General features: G+C 40.2%; 1 protein-coding gene across 1 annotated transcript in view; it reads left to right on the top strand.

The window, feature by feature from the left end:
* The first annotated feature begins 2,017 nt into the window (after positions 1-2,017).
* The window catches only part of nxph1 (neurexophilin 1), a 64,429-nt gene continuing 42,988 nt past the window's right edge, over positions 2,018-23,458 (top strand). The window contains exon 1 of the mRNA XM_030413010.1: positions 2,018-2,656. Within this exon, the coding sequence (XP_030268870.1) occupies positions 2,603-2,656 (54 nt within the window). The 5' untranslated portion in view covers positions 2,018-2,602. The remainder of the gene's footprint in view (positions 2,657-23,458) is intronic.

The raw sequence follows: 23,458 nt of genomic DNA, 5'->3' as shown, positions 1-23,458 counted from the left end.
TTACTTAATAGTTCCTCACTGTTAACAATGAAATGATTTATAAACCATTTAATTAAATAAATGTTTATTGTAAAGTTGCGTGGATGTTTATCACAATTTGTAAATGGTAAATGAATACTGTTCAGTTCATCTATGAACATTATTTGGATGACATCATAAAGCTGCAACTGATATTAACACATATTTAAATTGGTTTAGTAAAATCATTTATAAAAAAAGCATTTAATTTTGTTAACAGTGAAATAACTATTAACTAATGTTTAATTAACTATGAATGTACCATTTATTAATTATGGTTATTATAAAGTGTTGCATAAATTATTCTCATCCTGGGTTGGAATACCAGCAAGGCAGTGTGGGAAACAGCCCATGGGCCCCAAACTCAAATGATAAAATCACAAGGTGGCTAATGGCTTTTGAGGGACCCCAAGGCAAAATATTGACACCATAAATTGTTAATATTATGCTCACATGGTGGATGTTCTTAAACAAGATATACAACTAGAATGGCACTCAGTCGAGTGCATCCCCTCACCAAGGACCAACGGTCCTCAAAGATACCAGCCATCTAAATACACCAGATTATCTCATGTAATAGAATATCCATAACATAACATGTTCATGTATAAGAAAAAAAATAATAATAAATAAATAAATGAATATATATATCTATATATATATATATATATATATATATATATATATATATATATATATATATATATATATATAACCTAGCAACAACAACAACAATCACAATTTTTAAGGAAAGGAGATTTCTGTTTTGGGCCAAGTCCCATCCTCCATCCACATTTGGTTGAAATCTATCTGGTGAGTTTCTGGGAATGTGTTTGTTTGGGGAGGGCTCAGTAGTGGCCCCGCAAAACAAATATCTGCTGGTTTTATTGCAGAATCTTTAAGATTTCAGTTCTGGTTGATTGGGTGGTAATGCTAAGAACATTTTGATAATATCACCTCCACGGCTTTTGGGCTAGAAATCATACTTTAAGCAGTTTCTCTTTTAGGGGTACACCAGGTAAAGACTTGTGTATTCTTTTATACCCCTATAGTCGTCCCTATAAGCAGTTGTTACTATGCTTAAACTTCTACTGTCCGATATATGTTACCTCTTTAAAATGCTGTGAACCCACTGTTCTACTCATCCAGATATGCACAAATCGTGTTCATGTCATTTATGTAAATTTCTTGTGCTAATGAATGCTATTTTCAAACAGCACACACGGCACACCCTGCCACTGACAAGGCAAATAACTCTACAGAAACTGATTGTGAATATCCACCTATAGCAGAATAAATGCCCTCAATGAAAAGGATAAAAAAAAATAAAAAAAAATCTGATATGATCAAAAGGATTGGAGCTTTAATCAACAACTAAGTTTATTTCTGTATTGTACTGCAGCAGCCGTATTATCCTGTGTTGTTCTGAGACACTGCCACTTCTAGAAAAGTCAGTGCAACAAGGTGATGCCTCTTGAAAAAACCTCGATATGTTTCGTTTATTTGGACGTTTATTTGGTGTTTCGTTTATTTTGACACGATTTGGTAAGGCGGACATTTTTTTTCAGTTGAGGTTCTTCTCAGCTGACGCGTGCTGGCACATGTGAATTTGCATGAAAATACGTACGACATTGTTGTGTGTACAGCAACAGTGTCGTTTTTATTTGGGGGGGGGGGGGGGGGATTCGTAGCATTACTATCAGCAATAATACTGTAGGGTCTGACAGTGATAATGAGTATTAATATATTGAAATTACATCATGAGCGGCAGCTGTTGTGCTGTATTTGGTCAGGTTTGAGGCTCTCTTGTTTGGGGCCGGGTGGAGGAGGAGGAGGCTGCCTGGAGCTATTGGCAGCGGAGTTCTGAATGGCAGCTCATTCATCTACATCAAGCGCACAAACCAGCAGCCAAGGTGAAACGCTTTTTCCTCGCGAGCGTCTGTTTCAGGAAGGAAAAAAAAAAAAAAAAAAGAGAGAGAGAGAGAGAGAGAGAGAGAGAGAGAGAGAGAGAGAAAGGAAAGGGAGAGGAAGAGGAAAAAAAAACTTCGCTTTCTTGGCTGCGTCTTGGACCAATCTCCTCTCGTTTAATTCGTCTTTTCCTGCCTTTTTTTCTTTTCCCCCATCTCGTCCCTCCCCCTAGAGCGAGACTCTCCGGTTGTGTTGTAGGCGCGCGTTATAAAGCAGTAAGCCCCGCCGTTTCCTTCAGATCTGAGCGCTCCCACCGCTGCGCCCACCAGCTATCAGACAATCAGGACGTGAACCTGCTCACAGCTATGACCCCGCTGCTCTCTCTACCTGGATTAACTCTCAAGTAGGCCTGTTCGTCGCCCCTCCACTCCCCCCTCTAGCATCATCACTCCACAGCAGCAGCAGCAGCAGCAGTCTCCTCACCGGCTCCTCCGTCCTGCGCCCCGGCGTCCCAACTCTCATCTTTGTTCTGCGGTCATGGGGTGCGTTGTGTCCTTTTTGCCTGGGCTGCTGAGGGGCTCGACCGTGCTGTGAAGCGGATAGCAGGTGGATTTATGGTCCGCAAAACTGCGACTGCCAGCCGAGGGAAATTAGTGGAACTTTGAGCTCCTGGAGGATGCAGGTGACGTGTTGGTGCGCCGTGTTCCTCCTGACGCCCGCACTTTGTCTGGTGAGTTACACACTTCTGCCCTCAGCCCGTTCTTCCAGCCCAACTTTCTCTGCCCCACGCTGTTTTGACACAAAGTCTACAATAAATGTTCGAATTTGTCTCACTCTGAGCGGACTTTAGTCGGCTGAACTTGCGCATTTACAAACGCGCGTCTGCAGAGACGCTGGTCGGTTATTCCAGTGTCCGGCACAGTGCGCAGAAAGTGTGTAAAGCGCGGATTAAAAACTTAATCCGAGCACCTTTTGTTAATATTTGTATGATAATAAAAGCTAGGCGAAAGGGGTCATTTTCCGTGCGCGATAACACTGTGCATAAAATTCACTTACTTTATACTAACTACTGAGAAAATCGGGCATTTGATCGCGGGGGAAAAACAAGTATGGTAATGTAAGGTGAATGAGTGAAAGTTTTTAAAAAATGTTTTATTAATTTAATTTTCTAGACAATTTGTTGGTAATCTGGCGCTTAAAACGGCGATCTTTAACAGGCACGAGCAACGGAATCGTCTCACGGGGGCGCCATAACAGACCAAAACTCCATGTCTCCTTGCGTGGACACCAGAAACTTGGAAGCAGGGAATACTGGGACCCAGTGAAAGAGGTTTCGAGCCTTAAATGAGTGCTTCTTTTACAAAGTGTAAATGAACATAGACTTGTATTGTCCTCGGTCTTGTTCTTGTGTTTAAAACGAGTCATCCAGACCATAGACAGAACAATCCCGCGGTGAGAAGAAACCTTTGATTAAAGGTAGAACTTAATTTATTCTTGAATATAAAGCTGAAACACATTCTAAAATGTGCTTCAGTTGAAGTTGTTTGGTATGAGTAAAGCTTTGAGACTGACGGTCAGGGTGAGGGTTAACTGTCCGTCACTTTACTGCCAATTCTTTGAATGTGTCTCAAAAAGGACGGAATCAATTAACACTCCCTCTTTTCAACACAAAGGAGCAGAAAAGAAAGAAATGTAGCTTTTTTCCAACCTTTAACACATCGTGTACATTCTAGTTTTTAGATCGCCAAATGATTTGGAACGTCAGGCCTGAACAGAGAGGAAATCTAAACCCCAATCTTCCCTAATTAGACACACATTCAAGATCCAAAAGCTGCTCTGCTTAATTTCATTTATTTTTGACGTGCATAGTTTTGCATGTATTATCCTATTAATAATTTATGCAATTGATCTCAACTGTTGGATTTCAGCCAACTGCCAACAGGTGCAATACGGATACGAATCCGTGAGAATTGCCAGTGAGAATTGTATCGAAATGTAGGTATCAAGCACACTGGTAATTCTACAACTTTCCGCATTTTCCCGTACATTATGAATACGTGCAAACCCTTCTTTCTGGCAGTTTGTATCCACAGTGGGTTTTAGTGTGTGAACGTGTGTGACTTCTTCATTTATCTAAAAAAACTAGAAACACACAAAGTGATACACACAGCTGGTGGATGTGGAGCTCTCCAAGGTGCTAAAGTCATTTAAACACACTTTTCCCCTTTAAATACATGAAGAAGCAATACTCTGTAAGGAGCCAGATGGGGAAAGGGCCTAACTAAATTTATTTTCCAATAGAAAGATAAATACTCGTTTTGAAATTGAAAGTGATGTTTAAAGCTCGGATGGTTTGACCTCCTTTTGACACCAGTCTCTGCTTGTGACACAAGAAAATTTTTTTTTTGACTGCAAAGCTGGAATTTCGGCCACTTTCCCCCCTCTTGAAAAAAAGAAAAGAAAAAAGAAATCTCCGAATACCCACTTGTTCTCTCTTTCTGAATTAAAACCCCGAAAGCCTGGTTTCATAAGTAGTCATCAGGCATAAGCGTTCATTTCGTGTCAAATTCCTTGCTGTCAAGGGAAAGGTGTGACTTTTTAAATACAAGCGCACGGCTGAAGAAAATGCCATACTGCTCCTCCGCTAAATCTGGTCCGCCGTGTTGTCTTGGTTTGAATTGTGTAGCTGGAGGAGAGAAAAAAAAGCACACATACAAAGCCACCCCGCGTAGAGTAAACTGATCTTATTGTGTAGCCCGTTAACAGTCAGCCTTATCCACGGCAGCGGGGATTAGGGCTGGACTTTGATGGTTTTATTTCGTGTTAAAGGCTCTTGTCTCTGCTTAAGCCTCTTGTCTGAGAGCCGCGCCTTGACCCCGATAACAGCCACGGCTCAGGTATAGACAGCATTAGAGTCCATGGCACAGAGCGGGGACGAGCACCTATGGGTCCAATATTTAATTAACGCGCACACTATTACTCCGCAAAGCAGATATCCATCTGGGATTTTTATGATTTTGTTATTTACATTATTGCACTGAAACCTCTGGTTATTAAACTGGCAGCATTTAACATGGATATAAGGTGAAATGTGTGCTCAATTCAGCCTATTGCCTTATACTTAGGAAAAAGCTGTATGATGCTTAAATTCATGTCAAACTCTAGGGAAAAACAATGGAATTCTAAAACCATAATATATTGTTGTCTTGAGATTATTTTAGAAATATAAAGAAACAGGAACAGGAATAGTAAAGTATTTGTTTTCTGGTTAGATTAATCTATCGACCTGTTTGTACCGAAATAATCTAAAATTCTTTAATTCCCAACAGCTATTTGATTTAGTCTGAAATCCACTTATTTTCATCTATATAAGTACTACTGTTATTAACATGTGTTTTTATTGTTCATCTTCTCAATCTAGCTGTCTGTTAAATCTCTGATTGGTCTTAAATCCTTGATACACACATGTGAACATGCCGCTTTTGTACATTTTGGCTCTTCCTCGGATTGTTCATATTATGAGCTGTATCATTATTTGCTGCTTTAGCGGCTGTCTTTCTGTTGTGGGATCATTACATTTGTTTCACATCAGTTTGGCCTTTTAGTCACAGATATGAAGTCAGACCACAGGAGGGATTTAAGGACCGAGGTGTATTGACACTGCTTAATTTTTAAAGAACTGGCAAATGCGCTTCCCGTCCGGGCCTCGGTGCCACATTTTGACTTGAGGGTCAGGCGATGAGGTGTCTGTGGTTTGCCTGCACACCCCCCCTTTCTTCCCCGGGGGGAACAGATGTAAAAGATCCCACTGGCAACAGTCATAGCAGTCACATTAAGATGTTATTATCAATGCAAATGGTGCCTATGCTGTCATGCAGTCTGCACGCTGGAGAGGAAAGAAAGTCGCCCTGAGATCACTTCAGTGCAGCTCACACAGTGTGGAACCTCCCCAACAATACCCCCCAAGACTGAACAAACACGCACATAAGCACAGACATATAGGCTACACGCAGTCAGACAAGTGCATTGCATGGCTGTCAAGTGAGAGCCGTGGAGAGCGCGTCCTGTATTTTTCAGCCCAGATGTTGACTAAGTGAACATTTCTCTCGATTCCTTGTTCAACCTTTGTGCTACTTTTAAAGCTTTTAAAGCAGCATGGAGGCGTCACTTTGGAGCTATTCAAGTTCGGCTGCTGGGGAGAGTGAAGTACAAAAGGGAAAAGGGTTCAGTCTCTGAGAACAACACAACATTGTGATCCTCATGCTGCCACTGCCGCCGTCTCCGTGGCCTCACCTCAGTTACCCAGCGCTGTCAAATTTGCCAGATTCCGCTCAGTGACAAGTGGTTGCCAGCTGCGGTGATTGCTTTCATATGTCTTGGGGGGTCCACAAAATGCAGATCAAGCAATGCTTAAGGGAATCCAGTTGGAGGGATGGCAGGGATTTGGACAACAATGAGGAGGTTCCAATGGTGCTAAAAGTGGGTTTGTCTTGTTCTTAAGGAGGTTCCATGTGTCACTGAAGAAGGTGGGCAGGTCTTTAGAAAGTGTCATGGGAGGTTTGGATTGTCTTAGAGGTCGTTCGGGTGATTCTAGTCCTTGAGAGTGTTCTGAGAGTCATTTGGTTGTCTTTAAAGGTCCTGAAAGGACAACGCAGGTCACCTCCAGCAAATTTAACATTAGAACAATTCAATTCAGGACAAATGATCAAATTTAGCAAAGGCGACGACAGATTACTATAATTCAAGGTTTCTCTTTCACTGGCGCTCGTATTTTATCATATCGTTTCTACAACGACACAGTTGTTGAATTCATTACTGAGTCAATAAAAACGCATGCCAGGATTAACTCCCAATATCCCTCCTCCATCCATGCAAACACCCTGACAACCAGGTGGAGTCACTATAAAGCAGTAAAAATGACACAATCCTGGGAACACTGTAAGTTGTGTTTGTGGAACACCAAAGGTACTGGTGCTGGGAATTGAACCCCAGCCCTCAAGCTTGACACAAAATGAGAAGTGATTAAATTATTAATTTTTTGTTTCTATTTAACTAGTAAAATTAGACATTTTTTTCACATTTAAGACACACACAAACACACACAGGCAAATTATTTTGTCTGTTAACATAAAAATGTGGAACATAGTCTTTACAATTGCCCACACTCGAACGTGTGAAGTCTGAACGATGTCTTCAAATTAAATGTGTTGTCCGACCAAGAGTTCAAAAGCCAAAGATGGTACACGCACATTTGAAATATTTTACTTTGAAACTTATTGAAAAGATGAATCAGAATCACAATTTTCTGTTGGTCAATTAATTAATCTACTAACACATTGTGTTTCACCAAAAAAAGGAAGAAAAAATGCTCTTTTATATTCAACACATACTGCTTATACAACCACAATTCTGAAAGAGGAGAATTAATGAAATTAATTTTTGATACAATGAAGTCAAATTGAAGCTGAGGTATTTCATATGCAAAGCTGACCTTTGACCTTCAATCGGAGCGCCGCTGTGTATCTCAGCAGAAAGATTAATGGTGCACAACTTTGGAATTGACACATCAAGGTGGCTCGGTCTTGTTGTAGTGCTCTATATTGCGTGAACTGTTACCTCTGCGTAACCTCTGTGAGGGGCCGAGGACTTATCAGCAGGGTGAGTCTTGGGCTGTTTGATCTGAGCTCAGCCTCCTCAGGCGGCCGCACGCTCCCACAAACAGTCAAAACAACACACGACCTTGGTTTGGCCATAGAGCCAATGATAATAGCACCTACTGCAGTGAAAATAACCAAATCTTTCTTCACTGCGTGCATGATTGCAGGGATGACTATGGAGACCCAGAGGGGGGTGAATGAGAAAAATCTGCCTTGAATCTTTGATGGTGTTAAATTGGAGGGGAAACTCCCTCAAATATTAACACAGCAACTACACAATCTGACTTTGCAGCTTGGATGCTGATGCTGTCAGTGTGTCTGTGTCTGTGTGTGTGTGTGTGTGTGTGTGTGTGTGTGTCTGCGCGCAGATGATATATTTGAGGCAGTCGGCATCTGTGATTAATGACCACAGCCTCTATTCTCTCCTTCACGCGCTGCTCCAGATTTTCAATCGTGTTCACAGTTCAGAGGTCAAAGCTGGAGCTGATTGTTGAAGGGCGTTGTTCTCAGAAAATCCAACCCGACCCAGGTTTGATCCTAGACACCCCCACCCCCAACTCACACACACACACACACACACACACACACACACACACACACACACACACACTCCCCGTGCTTCCCTCTCCACGTAGAACAATCCGTTTATGGCAAAGCGTGTGGTACATTGATAGCAGCACTTTGAAGCAGCCTGGCGAGAGTAGTGTCTCTGAAGGCAGGAGGCGATTAGATAACCTCGTCCAAACTGCTTTGCATCTCCAGGTACTCCTGTGACTCCGGAGTCTGCCGTGTGCTCAGCTCGTCGCAGCTGAAGTGATAGAGCAGACCTCTCCAGCACTCACACCGATATCTGCATTCACATGAGATGATTCAATAGTCTTTTTGATGCCACTCAGCGCCTGCCTCCGCCGTCTTTTTCATGACTTATCCTTTTTTATGAAGATTTAACATTTAAAATCCACAAAATAGCAGACGTGTATCTAAAAATGTAGCAATTTATACTTTTTTAAATGTTTTATATTAAAAATGTATTTAAGAGGCTCATTTTTAGTGACTAACGCAGATCATTTTTAGTCCATGTTATGCCCTGGGCTTCACAAAACCTTTTTAGTGTCCTTCTGCTAGTTGTTTTGGGTCCTTATAGCTAATTTACAACCCACAAGTTTACTGTTTATTTCTCTTGTTTTTTGCTGCCAGAACAGCGAAAACCAGCAGCAAAAAAGCTCAAATTATCTCACTTTACAGCAAAACTCCCCTAACAGCAATAAGTAAGCTAACAGAGAATTTACAACAAGCTTGTGAACAACTGACGTTTTTAGAAAGCTGAAGAGCAAGATATTTTTCTCAGGGGTTGGTGGTGCTCAAACACTGAGTTATTGGACTTACATTCATCGGGTGGACAAATGAATGCTATTGCTCCTCTATGTGCTGGATGTGTCAGTAGGCAACTGTAACATGTAAGCTGGAACAGCTTTAATTGGTTGCTTGTCAATGTATGCCAAGAACGAATTCCTGATGTTTTTAAGAATCCTGGTCTGAAGACAGTTAAATGCGAATATTCAGTTATAGTCACAATGCACCTACTGGCTTCAGGAATTGACAGTTCACACTTTAATGAACTTATTCTCCAAGCAGGTTGACCGCATAGATTGACCTCGTAGATCAGTTTTCATCAAATGCTGTTAATGGCAACACATCATTTGCCATCGATCAGGAAGTTGTTGTAACATCAGTGTACATTGTTGAATCTTCCCGAAAATGTTTTCATGTTTGATCAGAGTGATACCCTTACCACACTGACCTACTGGATAGAAGTTATATTCTTTGCGTCACCTACTGGCAACAGGTGACTATCATTCAATTTACCTGAAATTCTCAATGAGGTTTACCTTTGAGACGCTTGAACCTAACATGTAATCAGTCCTTGTTCTCTAGTGCCACATAGTGGACACAGATAGTGACACTGAACTGTGTGTTCACGTGCAATGATGTGTCACAAGCACGAACACTCCCACACATGCTTGCAACTAAAATTTGATTTTAGAATCTACTCCTGCCATCTAACGATCATTATTATTAGCAAACATTTGCGCATGAGTGTGTTTAATAGGCGGTGGCTTTACTGGCGATTGGGTCCATTTGACACATTTGGTCTGATCAGAGTCTCTCCCTCACTGATTGGTCTCCAAAGACGCTTCATGAAATCTGCTCCACATCTTTCCTCACACTATTCTAACTGTGACATTTTTTCAGTCCTGTTTTAGCTATTTTATCCCATCACCAGCCTCACCCCCACGCCCGGCCGCTTCTCCCCTTGTCCCCTAATTTGTGTGAAAAATAGGGATGACCCTGTGTGTTCCTCATCCACACACTTTAAAAAAATCACCTGATTAAAGTTATTGCGTCCAATTCCCACAAATTTCTTTAAATGTCTTTGGCAACTTATTTTTCTTAGTTTAAAAAAATCATCACATTTTACTCTATTTCAGTCTTTCACGCATGTTCACGGCCATTAGGAGTCAATGGACAAGAGACAAGGACATCCTTTACCTGGGTTCTTCCACTGCAATTTGAGTGGAAAAGTCAATTTAATTTAATTAAACAGCCTAATGTTACAAATATTTCTCAAATGTCTTTTCAATCTATTCATCACATTCTCTATTAAAATGACATTTCAGGACTTTGTCACACCGTCATTCTTGTGCTGATTTATATTTTCAATGATTCCTCACTAGGCTTTATTATATAACCAACATACACCCTATATCAAGTAATGGAATGTGACTAAGTATCGGGGCGCCGATTAGCTCAGTTGGTACAGCGTGTGTCCCATGTGCTGAGGCTCTGCAGCAGACCTGGGTTCGACTCCCGGTTTGGGTCCCTTGGCTGTGTGTCACTCCCTCCCTCTCTCTCTCTCTCTCTCTCTCCCTGTTTTCTGTCATATCTTCAACTGTACTATCAAAAAAAGGATTATAACAAGGTACTGTACTTAAGTACAATTTTGAGGTACTTGTGTATTTTGTTTTTTCGACTACCATATACTCCACTTGTAAATGGAATGGTAAATAGGCCATTACGATAGTGGTTTTCCAGTCTATTGACCACTCAAACTGCTTTACAACACTTATCACATAGTTTGGAGACAAAATATTATACTTTTTTACACTCCACTACATTTATTTGAAAAGTTATATTACAGATTACATGCTGCATCAGAGCCACAGTAGTGCATTTTTAAATTAATTTATTGAATCTGTAAAATTAAGAAAAAAAAACTCCAGTACTACGACATCCGACATTCAGCCAGGCCATACTTCTAAATATATTAATAGTTTATTGTTACTTGTATTTTTAAAGTTATATTTAGTGCCACAAAAATTACTGTTGATATTTAAGTTTGATTTGAATTGAATATGAGATTATTTAGGACTGTATTTTAGACTTTTACTTAAATACTAATCCTATCGAAGACTTAACATTTTAATAAGTATGACATCTGGATACTTATTATAACCCTATATTTAGATGCTTGATTTGGATAAGTAAAATACACAATTATGTAAATTGATATTCCTTGGAAATACATACAAAATATATACACAAAGTTATCATTTTACAGGGACCTGACACCCTCACTTTATCTAAATGTGACTGGTTTTCAAGCTCTGCAAATGAAACCCACACTGCCCACATTTTTTTATGCAGAATACAGCAACCAAACATTAAAAACAGGTACTGTGGATGGCAATAAGGACATGACAGACAAATTGTTATAAAATCTATTATCTTCATGATTTTAAGAAGATATAGCGTAGGTGTAAATTTACCCTTATCTTCATCACTGTGTGTCAGTGTTCCAGGCACACAAGTTAGATCACACATTGATTTAAATTCTTCACTGAAAAGATTGAAATACTTGATCAAACATCATAGATACATTGACGGTAAAAATTATCCCTTTCGTATTCAATTTTTTTCATTAAATTCTCCTCAGAACTATCAAATTAGAGAGACTTTCGTTTTCTGGAATTTTCCTATTTTGCGAAAGATATTTCTTTAAGGTTGAAATTGAGATTAATGACTCCACTGTTTTGAATTGCTTGACCAAGCCTGGTATATACTGAAGAGATAATTGTTTCAGTTCCAGCTACTCATGCTGAATTAACTCTGGTGGGAAGATGCTGTATGAAAAACAGTGTCTGTGCTCTGGTGCTGACTGGATATGATGCAGGCTTTGGATTTGGAGCTGTAAAGTGATGGATTGCCTTGCTTTCTAACATGATGACGGGCTTGACTGACCAGTGACACAGAGATGGCTGCAATGCTGTACTCCTCAAGGGAGGAGGTGGGGGAAATGGTGGAAATGTAGAGGAGGTGTGTGTGTGCAGTATATGTGAGTGTCGGCCTCCCTCCGCTGCGTCGGCAGTGATGGATCTGCCATTGGAGCTCACGTCTTCTGCACAGTCTGACAGTCATGGCGCCCACTGATGGGAATCACTAGCCATGTCCGTTATCTTCTCCTTTAGATCTTTCCATCCTGTTAGGTTACAGTGACTGGCCATGCAGGCGCTGTTGTCGCGATCCAGAGACATGTGTGGATGACTTACAAAAAAATCAATGAGCGATGAATACTCATGTGAGCACTTCAAACCAGGGTTTTGTCCCATATATTGGCTGACAATATTGGAGTGTTTCTGGAGCAGAGAAATTGTTACAGGGAACACGGAAGGATTTTTACTTAACAGTGTAAAAGCTGCAAATAAGTCAGCTTCGCCATGTCTGAAGAACTGTCAAAGAATTCTATTAGACTTGGTTTCTTGGAGAATAATATCAAATGCTCTTAATTACTGGTTTCACACCCTAAAATGTATCAAAAGCCTGGAAAATGATCTGTACCAAATACTGACTTTATTAAAAAAATCCCTAGTCGGTGATCCTTTCACAATACATCCAATAACATACAAACCAGTGAAGACAATAAAAAAAAACAGTATAAAATCAGGTTAAGGTTACACTTTTTACTTTTTGTACCCATAGGTAGACTTAGTTTGTAGTAGAAGACAATGCATCCATCTTATCACAGATATAATAAAACATGATAAAAGCTCCACTAATCTGGATTTAAAACAGAATAAACATAAACAAATTTAAATAAATAGCCTTGAGAATAACAAAGGAAAAAAATATATATTAAAAAAACTTAAAAACTAAATATAGCCATAGCATATAGCATCAGTGTAAATTTTGCTACCACTTTGAAAGCTGCTGGAACAAAACTGGTTTTGTATAGCTTTGCTCCACACCATGGGACTATAAACCTCTGATGAAAGGGAATCACCATTACTGTATTTCTCTGACAATTTTGTCGAATGCCACCAATATGTCTTCCAGAATTAGTCAAATATGATTAAACATCTGGGCCCGTATTCACAAAGAATCTTAAGGCTAAAAGTAACTCCTAATAGGCGAATTTAGGAGCAACTCCTAAAAATAATGGGCGTGTCAGTCGTAACTTTAGGACTCCTAATTTTTTAAAATAAGAGTTATTCACAAAACATTTTAAGCCTAAAAGTAGCACCTATGTCTGGGAGACCTTAGAAGTAGTCCAGAGGACTCCTAACTCGCTAAGACCTGGTCACAGCTGAATGTTTTGGAGACGCTAAATAACAGGAAATTATTAAAACGATACTGGATGGACCGCGAAGGGATTGAAGTTGTGGTTGAGTTGGTGAGGGACGCAATAACGTTCCCAACCAACCGAAACAATCCAATGACGCCAGAGTTAAAATGTTTGGCAACACTCCGGTATTTGGCTACGGGGAAAATGCAGCTCTTCGCACGGGACTAGTATTACCTGGGGACCTCAAGTGATTTAGAAATCATCCCACCACGTCCGTATTTCGTGTGGCGCATTCGCACAGGATAAGCGAAGTCTGTGTTTTAACTCGAATTTACTGACATTATCCCCCGGATCGATAGCACCGGAGCCCTTGCTGGAGCAGCACAACGGTTAGATATAGATATTTTTAATATAATAACTGGTGAGCCTGTTGAAAGACAGAAAAATGTTCCTTACCGCATGCCACCATGCATGTAATCCATCTAATCATCTTTCGAAATTTCGCTCTTCTGATGAGCCTCCTGAATTTGCACCTAAAATGCTGTCAAAACTTTCATTTATAATTCCCAACGCAGCCTCCATAATTCTCGACCGGGAAAAAGGCAGAAAAAAAGTGTGGGAAAACACAAAAAACCTTAAGAAAAACAAAAAACGACCCCAAATCACAGAGATGCCGATTCGCACGGGACTAATATTATCACATGACCTCTGTGTTTGTCGAAATATGGTAGGTAATTTGCGGTGGAATTTTTACTTTACAAATTACGGACATGGCAGATTCGCACGGGATTAAGATCACAGACAACCTCCGCAATTATTACAAATTATTGGAGGTCCCAGGTTATACTAGTCCCGTGTGAATAGGTCTAGTCAATCGGAAAAAGTTGCATTCCATCAATACACAAATTGTCTTTGACACGTTACAATATACTAGACACTGTTGCGAAATGGCCCGGATCAACACAAGATTCCCGAATTTTAATGGAGAGTGGTTTGACGCAGCTTTTCGAGCAAATGCTGCTTTTATTGACAATTCAGGTTTTTCATCGCAATCTTCTAATTTGTTATTTTTGTCCGAAGCGTTTTTGTTGGGGGGGCGGGGGGGGGGGGGGGGGCAATTAATTCTCCTCATAAATACATTTCTTTATCCAATATCTTTTCATAGGCTTTTTCATGGGCTTGTAGGCAACTTCCTTTTTTTCACTTAATGCATTGCGTAGCCTAAATGACTTTTCAATGGGCTGCCCTGTCACTCAACAACCAATCACCGTTGTCACCGCTTCTAAGTGCGTCCTTATAAAATGACATCATCCATAGCAAAAGAGACTTAGTTCTAGTTTAGGAGTTCGCTGTTTTCCAGTGGCGGCTCTAGACCAGTTTTAATAGGGGGGCCAGGTTGGGCCAGCTTTTTTGTTAGGGGGCACATACAACCCGGAAAAAAGGATAAATCCCTCATTCAGACAAAGCAGTGTTTACAATTTCAGCAATTTTGATTGGGTAGTAAACTGCTGAGACACTTTAATTCTGCCTTTCTCTTCAGAACAAAATTATTGCAAGAAATCTGTCATTGTATTATTAATGCAGACTCCCTGTCAGGGGGGCCACAGGGGGGTCCAGACTCAGAGTTACGGGGGCACTGGCCCCTGTTGGCCCCCCCCTAGAACCGCCCCTGCTGTTTTCATAACTAAAAGTAGGTCTCAGCGGCTTTGTGAATTACTTTTAAGAAACGACTCCTACATAAAAACTTTTAGTCCGATTTAGGAGTACTCCTAACGTTAAGATAAAAGTCTTTGTGAATACGGGCCCTGAAGTTTGAAGCTGCTGTGAGCACTGTCACCATTTTAAGCTAACATCCTGTCCGGTTTGCAGTTTGTTATCCCCTCCTTCCTCTCTATGCCACCTCAGGAACGCAGAGTGGTAATCACCAGACATAGCAGCGTACGGGAGGATCCTGCTTTCTGTGCGTTCTTGAGCAGATGGGACTGCTTCTTTATGGAGTTCTCTGTCCTGATTGGATAAAGTAGGCAGGGATGCCAGAAAAGTCATTTTCTCTCTTAATGCATAAGCAGGTGGAGGAAAGACAAACACTCTAGTTACTATTAGTAATAGAGATATATTAGTTTTTTACCAATCTATTACAGTTAAGTACATGTGTGTTAAGGACATTTGAGGATGTCATCTTGGGCTTTGGGAAACACTTATCAAATCTTTTTCACAATTTTGTCACGTTTTATAGACCAAACAACTAATCAAATGATCAAAATAAAGAATAATCCAATAAAGTTAGTTGCATCACTTAAATTCAACTGTAGACTGTGTTATCTTAGAAATTATCTTCTTAAACAACACTTACTCATCTGATTGGTTATATCTATTCGGGGAGTGCTACTAAGTCTGGGTGAAGCACTACCTGAGAGACCACATTCAGGGCTAAACAGGCCATGGGAAGGTCAACATTCTAGACAGCTATCTGCAGAGAAATTATAATGCTAACTAACCGCATACACCAACCTACCAAAGTGTGACTGTCTGACTTAACGCAGATTTTTTTTTTTTATCATAATTTCCTGCAACATACCACAAAAAAGTCACATTTCATCACAATTAGTTTAAGTCCTGGATATTCATTCACTTTTGACTGCTATAATCAGAAAAAGAAAAAAACAAGACTTGCAAGCTGGTGTAGCTAGTTACTGTGAAGTGGGCTGTTTTTTAAATTTTGCTATTATCCATGTTCTACATCTGATTTCCCTCTCAGATCTTCATATCAGAGCACAACACAAAATCTTATGACCACAGTGTATCTTCAAAGCAGCAGCTCTCTCCGGATCACTTTCAGACGTTGTAGTAATGTCTAAACCAGATGGATTGAGAGAACATGTGAGATGCGGAACAAAACAGGAAAAGGAAAAAAGGAAAAGAGGAGGGAGGTGAGAGCCTTCTATGCTCGGCCTGCTTTAGGAGTACAGTACTCCAATTTGTCGTCAACACCGACACGTCTGTCAGGCCGGGTTGTTTGTGCTGCTGCTGTCACGCCGAGCAAACAAGCTGATATATAATTCAACCAAGGAGAAGCAGGATGAAAATTGTCAACACTGATGGTTTTTTGAAGAGTAACAATGATAAAGTCTCTTAGGGTTTAACAACAAACTGTCAACCTGTGTGTTATTCCTCTCTGCCTCCTTGCTCGTAGATAGAAGGAAAAGTAGACAGAACAGAGAATGTCAACAGCTCTCAACATCTGAGATACAAGATTTTTTTTTGTATGACATGCTGAGCGGGAAATCTCAGGATTTGTGTAACCATACATGTTTCAGTTCAAGTGGTTTCATACAGAGTAGCATTGAGTTGATATATTGGGATGAACAGTGGTCAGTCTTATGTTTAAAATCTTTCCCTCAAATTATTGTTATTGGAACCCCAACCCCAGCTCTCCATAGTTTGACAAGCAATGTTTCACCCCCAAAAAAGCCTTTCCTCACCAACAGAATCTGTCGTTTGTCGAAATACCTTAAAACTGTTTTCCTGACAAGCTACAAGCCACGAGCATTCAAATCAAGACTTTTGCTTCTTAGAGGGAAGGTGTCTGAGCTGTGACATGGAGGACTATCAACAGTCAATGTTGGTGAACCCTAACCTTAACAGTTGGGCAGCCTTTACTCAAGCCCACCAAGACCCACCAAACTATTAGATGATAGTGCGTTTTAACCTGTCAAGGCGTGGAAATGACACACAATGAACGTACAGCACCAGCAGGTGGAGATAATGACTGGTGCAAATGATGAATGTAGTATAAAGAGCCAGAAAGTTGGGTGGGTTGCCCACTTACAGGACTTTTATCCAGGCTTTGAATGAACCATGATCATGTCCCCTAAAAAAATGTTTGAAAGTGCCAGACATTGCATGTTTATCGTGACACAAAGCAACAGTAGATTTTATTTTGGTGCGGTCCAATATTTATTCAACTTTTAACAAATTGTTCTCAACCAACTCTTGATTTAAATATCTGTTTCTTTAGCTGTTATATGCTCCACTGTTAGCAGTCAGCTGGTCTCTAACTATGTCTGTCTGCTGCACGTGCTAAGCTTGCTTGTTGAAATATGGCAATATTGGTGATATCTTTCACATTATGCATTGTTGTATAACACATTGTTAATATGAACAGCTTTCCTTGTATAATGTATAATATATCAGCTCAAATTCTCCATAACAAACAAACCCAGCCTTTTTTTTGGCCCAACCACTGTTCATCTTTGAATCATAGGTCAAAATATGTTTTATGAATCTGATGTTTGTAATGGTTGTAATATATTTTACCCTAGAATAAATAATTCACATAAAAAAAGAAAGATAAAAATCATCAAGGTACAAGGTAACAAGGTATCAATATTCTCTCCCTGCTATAAAATTAGCTTCCAGTAGCATAAGTGGATCATTTTTATCATTGCTCAGGCAATCGTCAATTGAAGTAAATGAGTCAGTTCCTGCCAAAAGTAATTGAGAAAGAAAAACATTGTATTTATTTCTTTTAGTATAGAAGTAGAAAAGCACTGCAGCGAGTGGAGTGGCTGGATAGTCCAAACTAGTCATTTCCCCGCTCTCATAAAATTACATTTTTGGTCTGAAAGTGAGTAAATAATTGCTAGAGTTTATTAGACATAAGTTGCCGTGTCAGTCAGCTCACTCCACCAGATTAAATGGGCTGCAGCTGATTCAAATTTCTTTTTTTTTTCCGGATACATACCCCAGGGGGCGCTGTTGGGCACTGTATCAGAAATTATGTCGTTAATGATAACCACATTAATTTTACTGCAAACACACTTAAATGCAGCTTATCCTGGTTCACTAATCAATACACTACAGGGCAGACCTTTGTGTCCTTTTTTTCTATCTGAGGCTCCATGATGGAATAGACCAATCACAGTCGTTATCAGCGCCCCAATGCTGCAAATGACAGGGCCTCATTACTTACAGCAGCCCTGAAAATTGAGGTCGTATTGATTTTCAGAAATACAATTCTATTTTTTGGCCTGTGGATGGTTTTTAGTCGCAGCGGAGGGCGAAGAAAAGAGCCTTGAGGTGTGTGTGTGTGTGTGGTTGACAGCTGTCAATCACATGTCAGTGAGATGAGAGTCATCCTTTAGAGAGGCGTCACATCGGTGAAAGGCAAGGAGGAGGAGGCCTTCTATTCCTCCCTTATCTCTCTTTCTCATTCACTGCTTCTCTCTGTCTCCTTGTTTGGTGCGCGCTCCCACCGACTTTCTATTCTCCGTACCCTCTCCTCAGACTCACGAGAATAACTCTTGTTATCGAGCTGAACCTTGATTTCAAACGCTCCCTTCCTGGGAATCGGATGTGCTCCTACCTTTTTGTTTGCCATTTTCCAGGTCTACCTCTCTCTTATCATTCCAATGCCATCAATTCATTTGTTTCTACCCCAGGCAGAGAAAATGAATTTCATGCAGAGTGCAATATACAGTGTAAACATGCTCCCATGCATGTCCCTGTTTACCTTCAGCCCTGTCTGTCAAAACAGTCTGAATTCAGATCGGCGCTGTAGAGGAGGGATTAAAGTATTGGGTCTATTGCAGGTGAAGAGGATGCTGTCGCAGATGAGGAGACGTTTCTTTCCCTTAGTCAGCAAGTGTTCAGCGAGCATCACCTTTATAGCAGCACACGCTGCTGCCATGTGTCTGTTTGCCTGCTAGCATAAATCCTGTTTGATTTATTTATCAATGTTTTGTCAGGGCAGCGGCTTATGCTGCAATTCAAAACAGACATGCAGCTTGTGTGCAGGTGAAATTCCATCAAGTCTCATATTCCTGTGTACATTATACCTGCATCGCAATCACAATCAGACCGGTTTTGGTTCATCAGTCTGCACGTTTAAACACAGACAGATGATTTGCAAAGTATTTTGGAAAGGTACCTTCTGTTAAGAACAAGGAGTTTGTTTTATAATCCAACAGAACATGATAAGTACATCCTATACTGGAAATTCTCTTATTAGAAACTTGGATATCACAGATAGCCTGGGTGTACCTCCTATTTTCACAGAATAGATACTTTTCAAAAGTCACCCTTAAATTCACAATGGAGATCGAATGATCTATGAAATACTTAAAAAACAAAAACTGCAAGCTTCAGCCTTTTAACAATACCAAATCTCTCATCCAACCAATTGCATGAAAAACTTCGATCGAACATTTGCTGAAGATAATATTATCTTATTTACACAACTTTTTGAGGCATGGTTATCTTCCATTTTACATTTACATTTAAGGCATTTAGCAGACGCTTTGGTCATACATACATTCATACACTGTTGGAGGTGGCTGCCATGCAAGGTGCCGACCAGCACATCAGGAGCAGTTTGGGGTTCAATGTCTTGCGCAAGGACACTTCGACATGCAGACCAGAGGAATCGAACCAGCAACTTTCCGATAACATGACCCTGGCTCTACCCCTGAGTCACAGCTGCCCTTTTAACTTTTAATGTATATTTGGGGAATTTCAGATGAAATCTAGGAATCACCAGTTTTACAGTGGACACATTTTGTCACTTTAGTTGTACATTTGATCAATCAATTTTTGTCTTTCTCCTGTTTTAGCCATAATGGTGTCATTTGCGCACCATGTGTCTTATATATCTGTTATTACTAGATCTAGGACTATTGCATCCATTTGGTACCAAACAGCCCTCAAGGACATTTATAAATAACACAAATAATAATGATGAAAGATTTCCCCTGAGTATATATTTCTTAATACAAATGTTACACAGTAATAAACACATTTTAGCTAGATGTGCTCAGTAAGACTATAAGATGTGGTAAAGCCAGAAAGGTGTAGTATTGATCTATAGTTTAAAGTTGCTTTGAAGCAGGGCTGTTGCTGGGATTTTAACAATACAGAGGTCAGGAGTCACCATTTGTACGATTCAGCCTCACCAAAATAAAAATTAAAAAACACAAACTCATAATTATTGGGTTACCAGAGTCAGCCTATAAATGAAATGTAATTTTAATGAAATTGCAGAACATGAACTCCTCCTCATGTTGTGTAAAAGCCCCAAATTACCAGGAACAATGCTGAGGACGTGAACCTGATGGGAACTACTGCCCTAGCATAGAGAAGTGTCTATTCTTTTTCTTTCCTCTAATTCAAGTTGGTACTTTCAGTAACAGCTCTCTTGGAAACAACACATTTTCATTTTGCAATGTGAAACCTTATGGTCAAAGTTTCAAATCAAGTACAATCAGAAACAGCAAACCATGTTTACTTGTGGGCTGGATTTGTTTTGTGCATTGTGAACTGCTTGTGAAAAAAGCTTAATATCAGGTCTGAAAATTGCCTGGCCAATAATGTAAATTCATGCAAATATACCTATGATTTAACTACTTGTGTTTTTAATTTAACTACATCTAATATCAGATACTAAGACTTTTTACTTTAGTACTATTCATAAGGGTGACTTTCACTTTTGCTGAAGTAATACTTTAACACGATACCTTTACTTTTATTCAAGTATGACTTTTGGGCACTTTGTGGCCTAGTTAAATTTAAATAAAGTTGACAGAGCTGGATCAAAAGTTGCTGTTGGCCGCTGGAAACAGGCGTCTGTTTTTATCAAACCTAATTCAGTATAAAAATTTGTCTCTGTCATTCTGTGTGGCTCTCTGTCTCTCTCCTCGTCTCTCATTCCGTGTATGCTCGAGCGTTTATCAAATCAATTACTGCTGATGGGAGTTCCTCCTAACAGGTAGTGAGGTGTCTCGGCACTAATTCATCCTGTCGCTTTGATGGATTTGGTCTCTGAGCGTGGGGCCTGCAGCTCGGGGAGAGCATGGCCGATCTGTCAGGCCTCACAAGCCATTACTTAAAACATTAGCTGCTCAGGACACAGAGAACAGCTCCACTGAGCAGGTACAAGAGGTTTCAGTGTGACCGCTGTGTGTATGCGAGGAGCAGAAATCGGACAGAGAGAGAAACCCTCAGACCAGCCGGTGCAGGAGAAGTTACCTGAGTAGCTGTGATGCATGGCAGATGGAAAACGTCTGAAGAGGGGCTCTTTTTGCAATCACAGGATGCAAAGATTTTTTAACAAGACCAATTCTTAGACTTACATCATTTATTTAAACTAGCGAGACAAAGTACCTTCTCTTCTGGTGTGCCCTGTCTGACCTTATTTTGGAAAATATTGTACAGTAGTCATCAGCGAGGGACACATTTATTTTATCTTGTTTGAATTCTGCCAAAATTTTGCAAGTCAAGAAAGTCACAGTTTTTGTGTAAAGATAGAAAAGTACCATTTAGTGTTTTTTGTAAAACCACTCAGTGAACTACTTCGTCTTGCTCAACACATTTCACCAACATGACTGTCACCTTGGCATAGAAAAGTATATAGAAGGGTAAAACCTCAACAAGTCATAACATAATAACAGCTGCATTTATCTTAAAGGAGAGTTAGCCAGTTCTGAGCACTAGCTAATATATGGGATCAGACCTTTGGGGTTTGGTTATGGGTTTTATTAAATGTTAAACGAGACAACGTAACTTACATGACTGTTAGCTTTGAGGTCTTTCTAGTTACATGTTTTTAGTCAGATTGGGTCTTATACTTGATAAGCTGTATGAAAGCAAATAGTGATCCCAATCCCAAGTTCAAAAAATAATCTTTTAAAATGACAAACATCATGTTTTGAATGTATTAATTAATTATCTGTAACCGCTTATCATTCTCGGGGGGCTGGACCCAGCTGACATTTGGACAAATCGCCAATTCACATATAGGGACAAATAGCCTTTTAAGATCACTTTTACACCTAGCTGGAGTACCCAAAGAGAACCAACACAGGCACAGAGGGGCCTTGCTCCAGCTGGGTTCCGAAACCCACGACTTTCTTGCTATAAGGCACCAGCGCTTACCATGGCGCCGCTGTGCTGCCCTGGTTACAATTCACAGCATGACGCAAACTGGACCAAAAAATTATTTCTGTTTTGCCATTGCCAACTGCCATACATAGCATTCTTGAATTAGCGTCCCATGGTGGTCCACCGAAAGGAGCATGACCTCTATACAAACGAAGCACAGTAAACAAAAGCAAAGAAAATAATGGACAGTTGATACGTTTATGTTAGTTGGAAAAAAATGCGGAAGGTGATCAGCATTGTTCCAACATGTGTTATACGATCAAGTCAATGAAAGACGGACAATATGCTAGACTGCGCCTCTAAATCTGAAAGGGTGATACAGAGAAGCTGACGCTAGGTTAAGAATAAGTAAATACCTGAACAAAGTAAAATTCTGATTCACATAAGAAGAAGCTAACTTAACCTGATCTCTGTTTATACAAACAGACACACTCACCACTTTCAAAGTTGAACAGTAAAGCAGCAGTGTAATCAAGTGTCGTGAATTACTGCACCTGGACAGTAATAAGTCTGAAAATTACTTTTTGAGTAATGAGCCCAACATTGCATAGAGCTGGATGCAGTATTGCTGTTGCAGAATCTCTCCTGTAGTTGCACATTCTCCAATAAAACCCCAATTTATATCTTCGACTCAGCTAAAATTTTAAACTATTTGGCTCTAAGTTTCAAGTTAATGGCTCAGGCAGTAAGCCATTCCAAAAGAAATGCTGTGGAGTTAATTGAATGTGTTTGCTCTTGCAGATTTCTTACAGTCAGCATAAATGCAGAGTTCAGGCTGCAGCAGAGCAGGAGGGGAGGATAAGACAGGAATTACTGTACTGATAGTGTGTGCTTGGACCTGAAGGCCCATCCCGTTGTGATTGACAGACCAAAAGCCTCTTTAGCCTCTGGCGTGTCAGAGCAAAGCAGGCTCTTTAACACCATAGTCGCCATTTGACCATAATTTCTTACAAGCCCCTCGTGCTCGCCTGTCTGCTGTTACTCACTGGCATAAAAAAGCACCTGCCAATCATAAATCATGTCCTATCATTAGTAAGACATTTGCATGAATTTGTCTACTAATGTATTCATCACTCCGGAAGAACGTATCCGGCTGAATGTTTTACACATGAAATGTTTTTAATCATTAGCCCGAGGATTGTGTCTAAATAATCATGCATTGAAATTTCGGCTTCTGCTCCGTTATTGTACAGTAATATCCCCATTCTCACTGTTTATTTAGCTTGTTATGACCAAGCAGATCGAACACAGGCACGCACGCACCACACACACACACACACACACACACACTAGCAGAGCTCCAGCAGAACTCTGTAGTGGG

The sequence above is a fragment of the Sparus aurata genome, chromosome 3 (assembly GCF_900880675.1).
Source record: "Sparus aurata chromosome 3, fSpaAur1.1, whole genome shotgun sequence".
NCBI lineage: Eukaryota > Metazoa > Chordata > Actinopteri > Spariformes > Sparidae > Sparus > Sparus aurata.
Note: the sequence above shows the minus strand (reverse complement) of the source record. Positions and strands in the feature narration are given on the sequence as shown.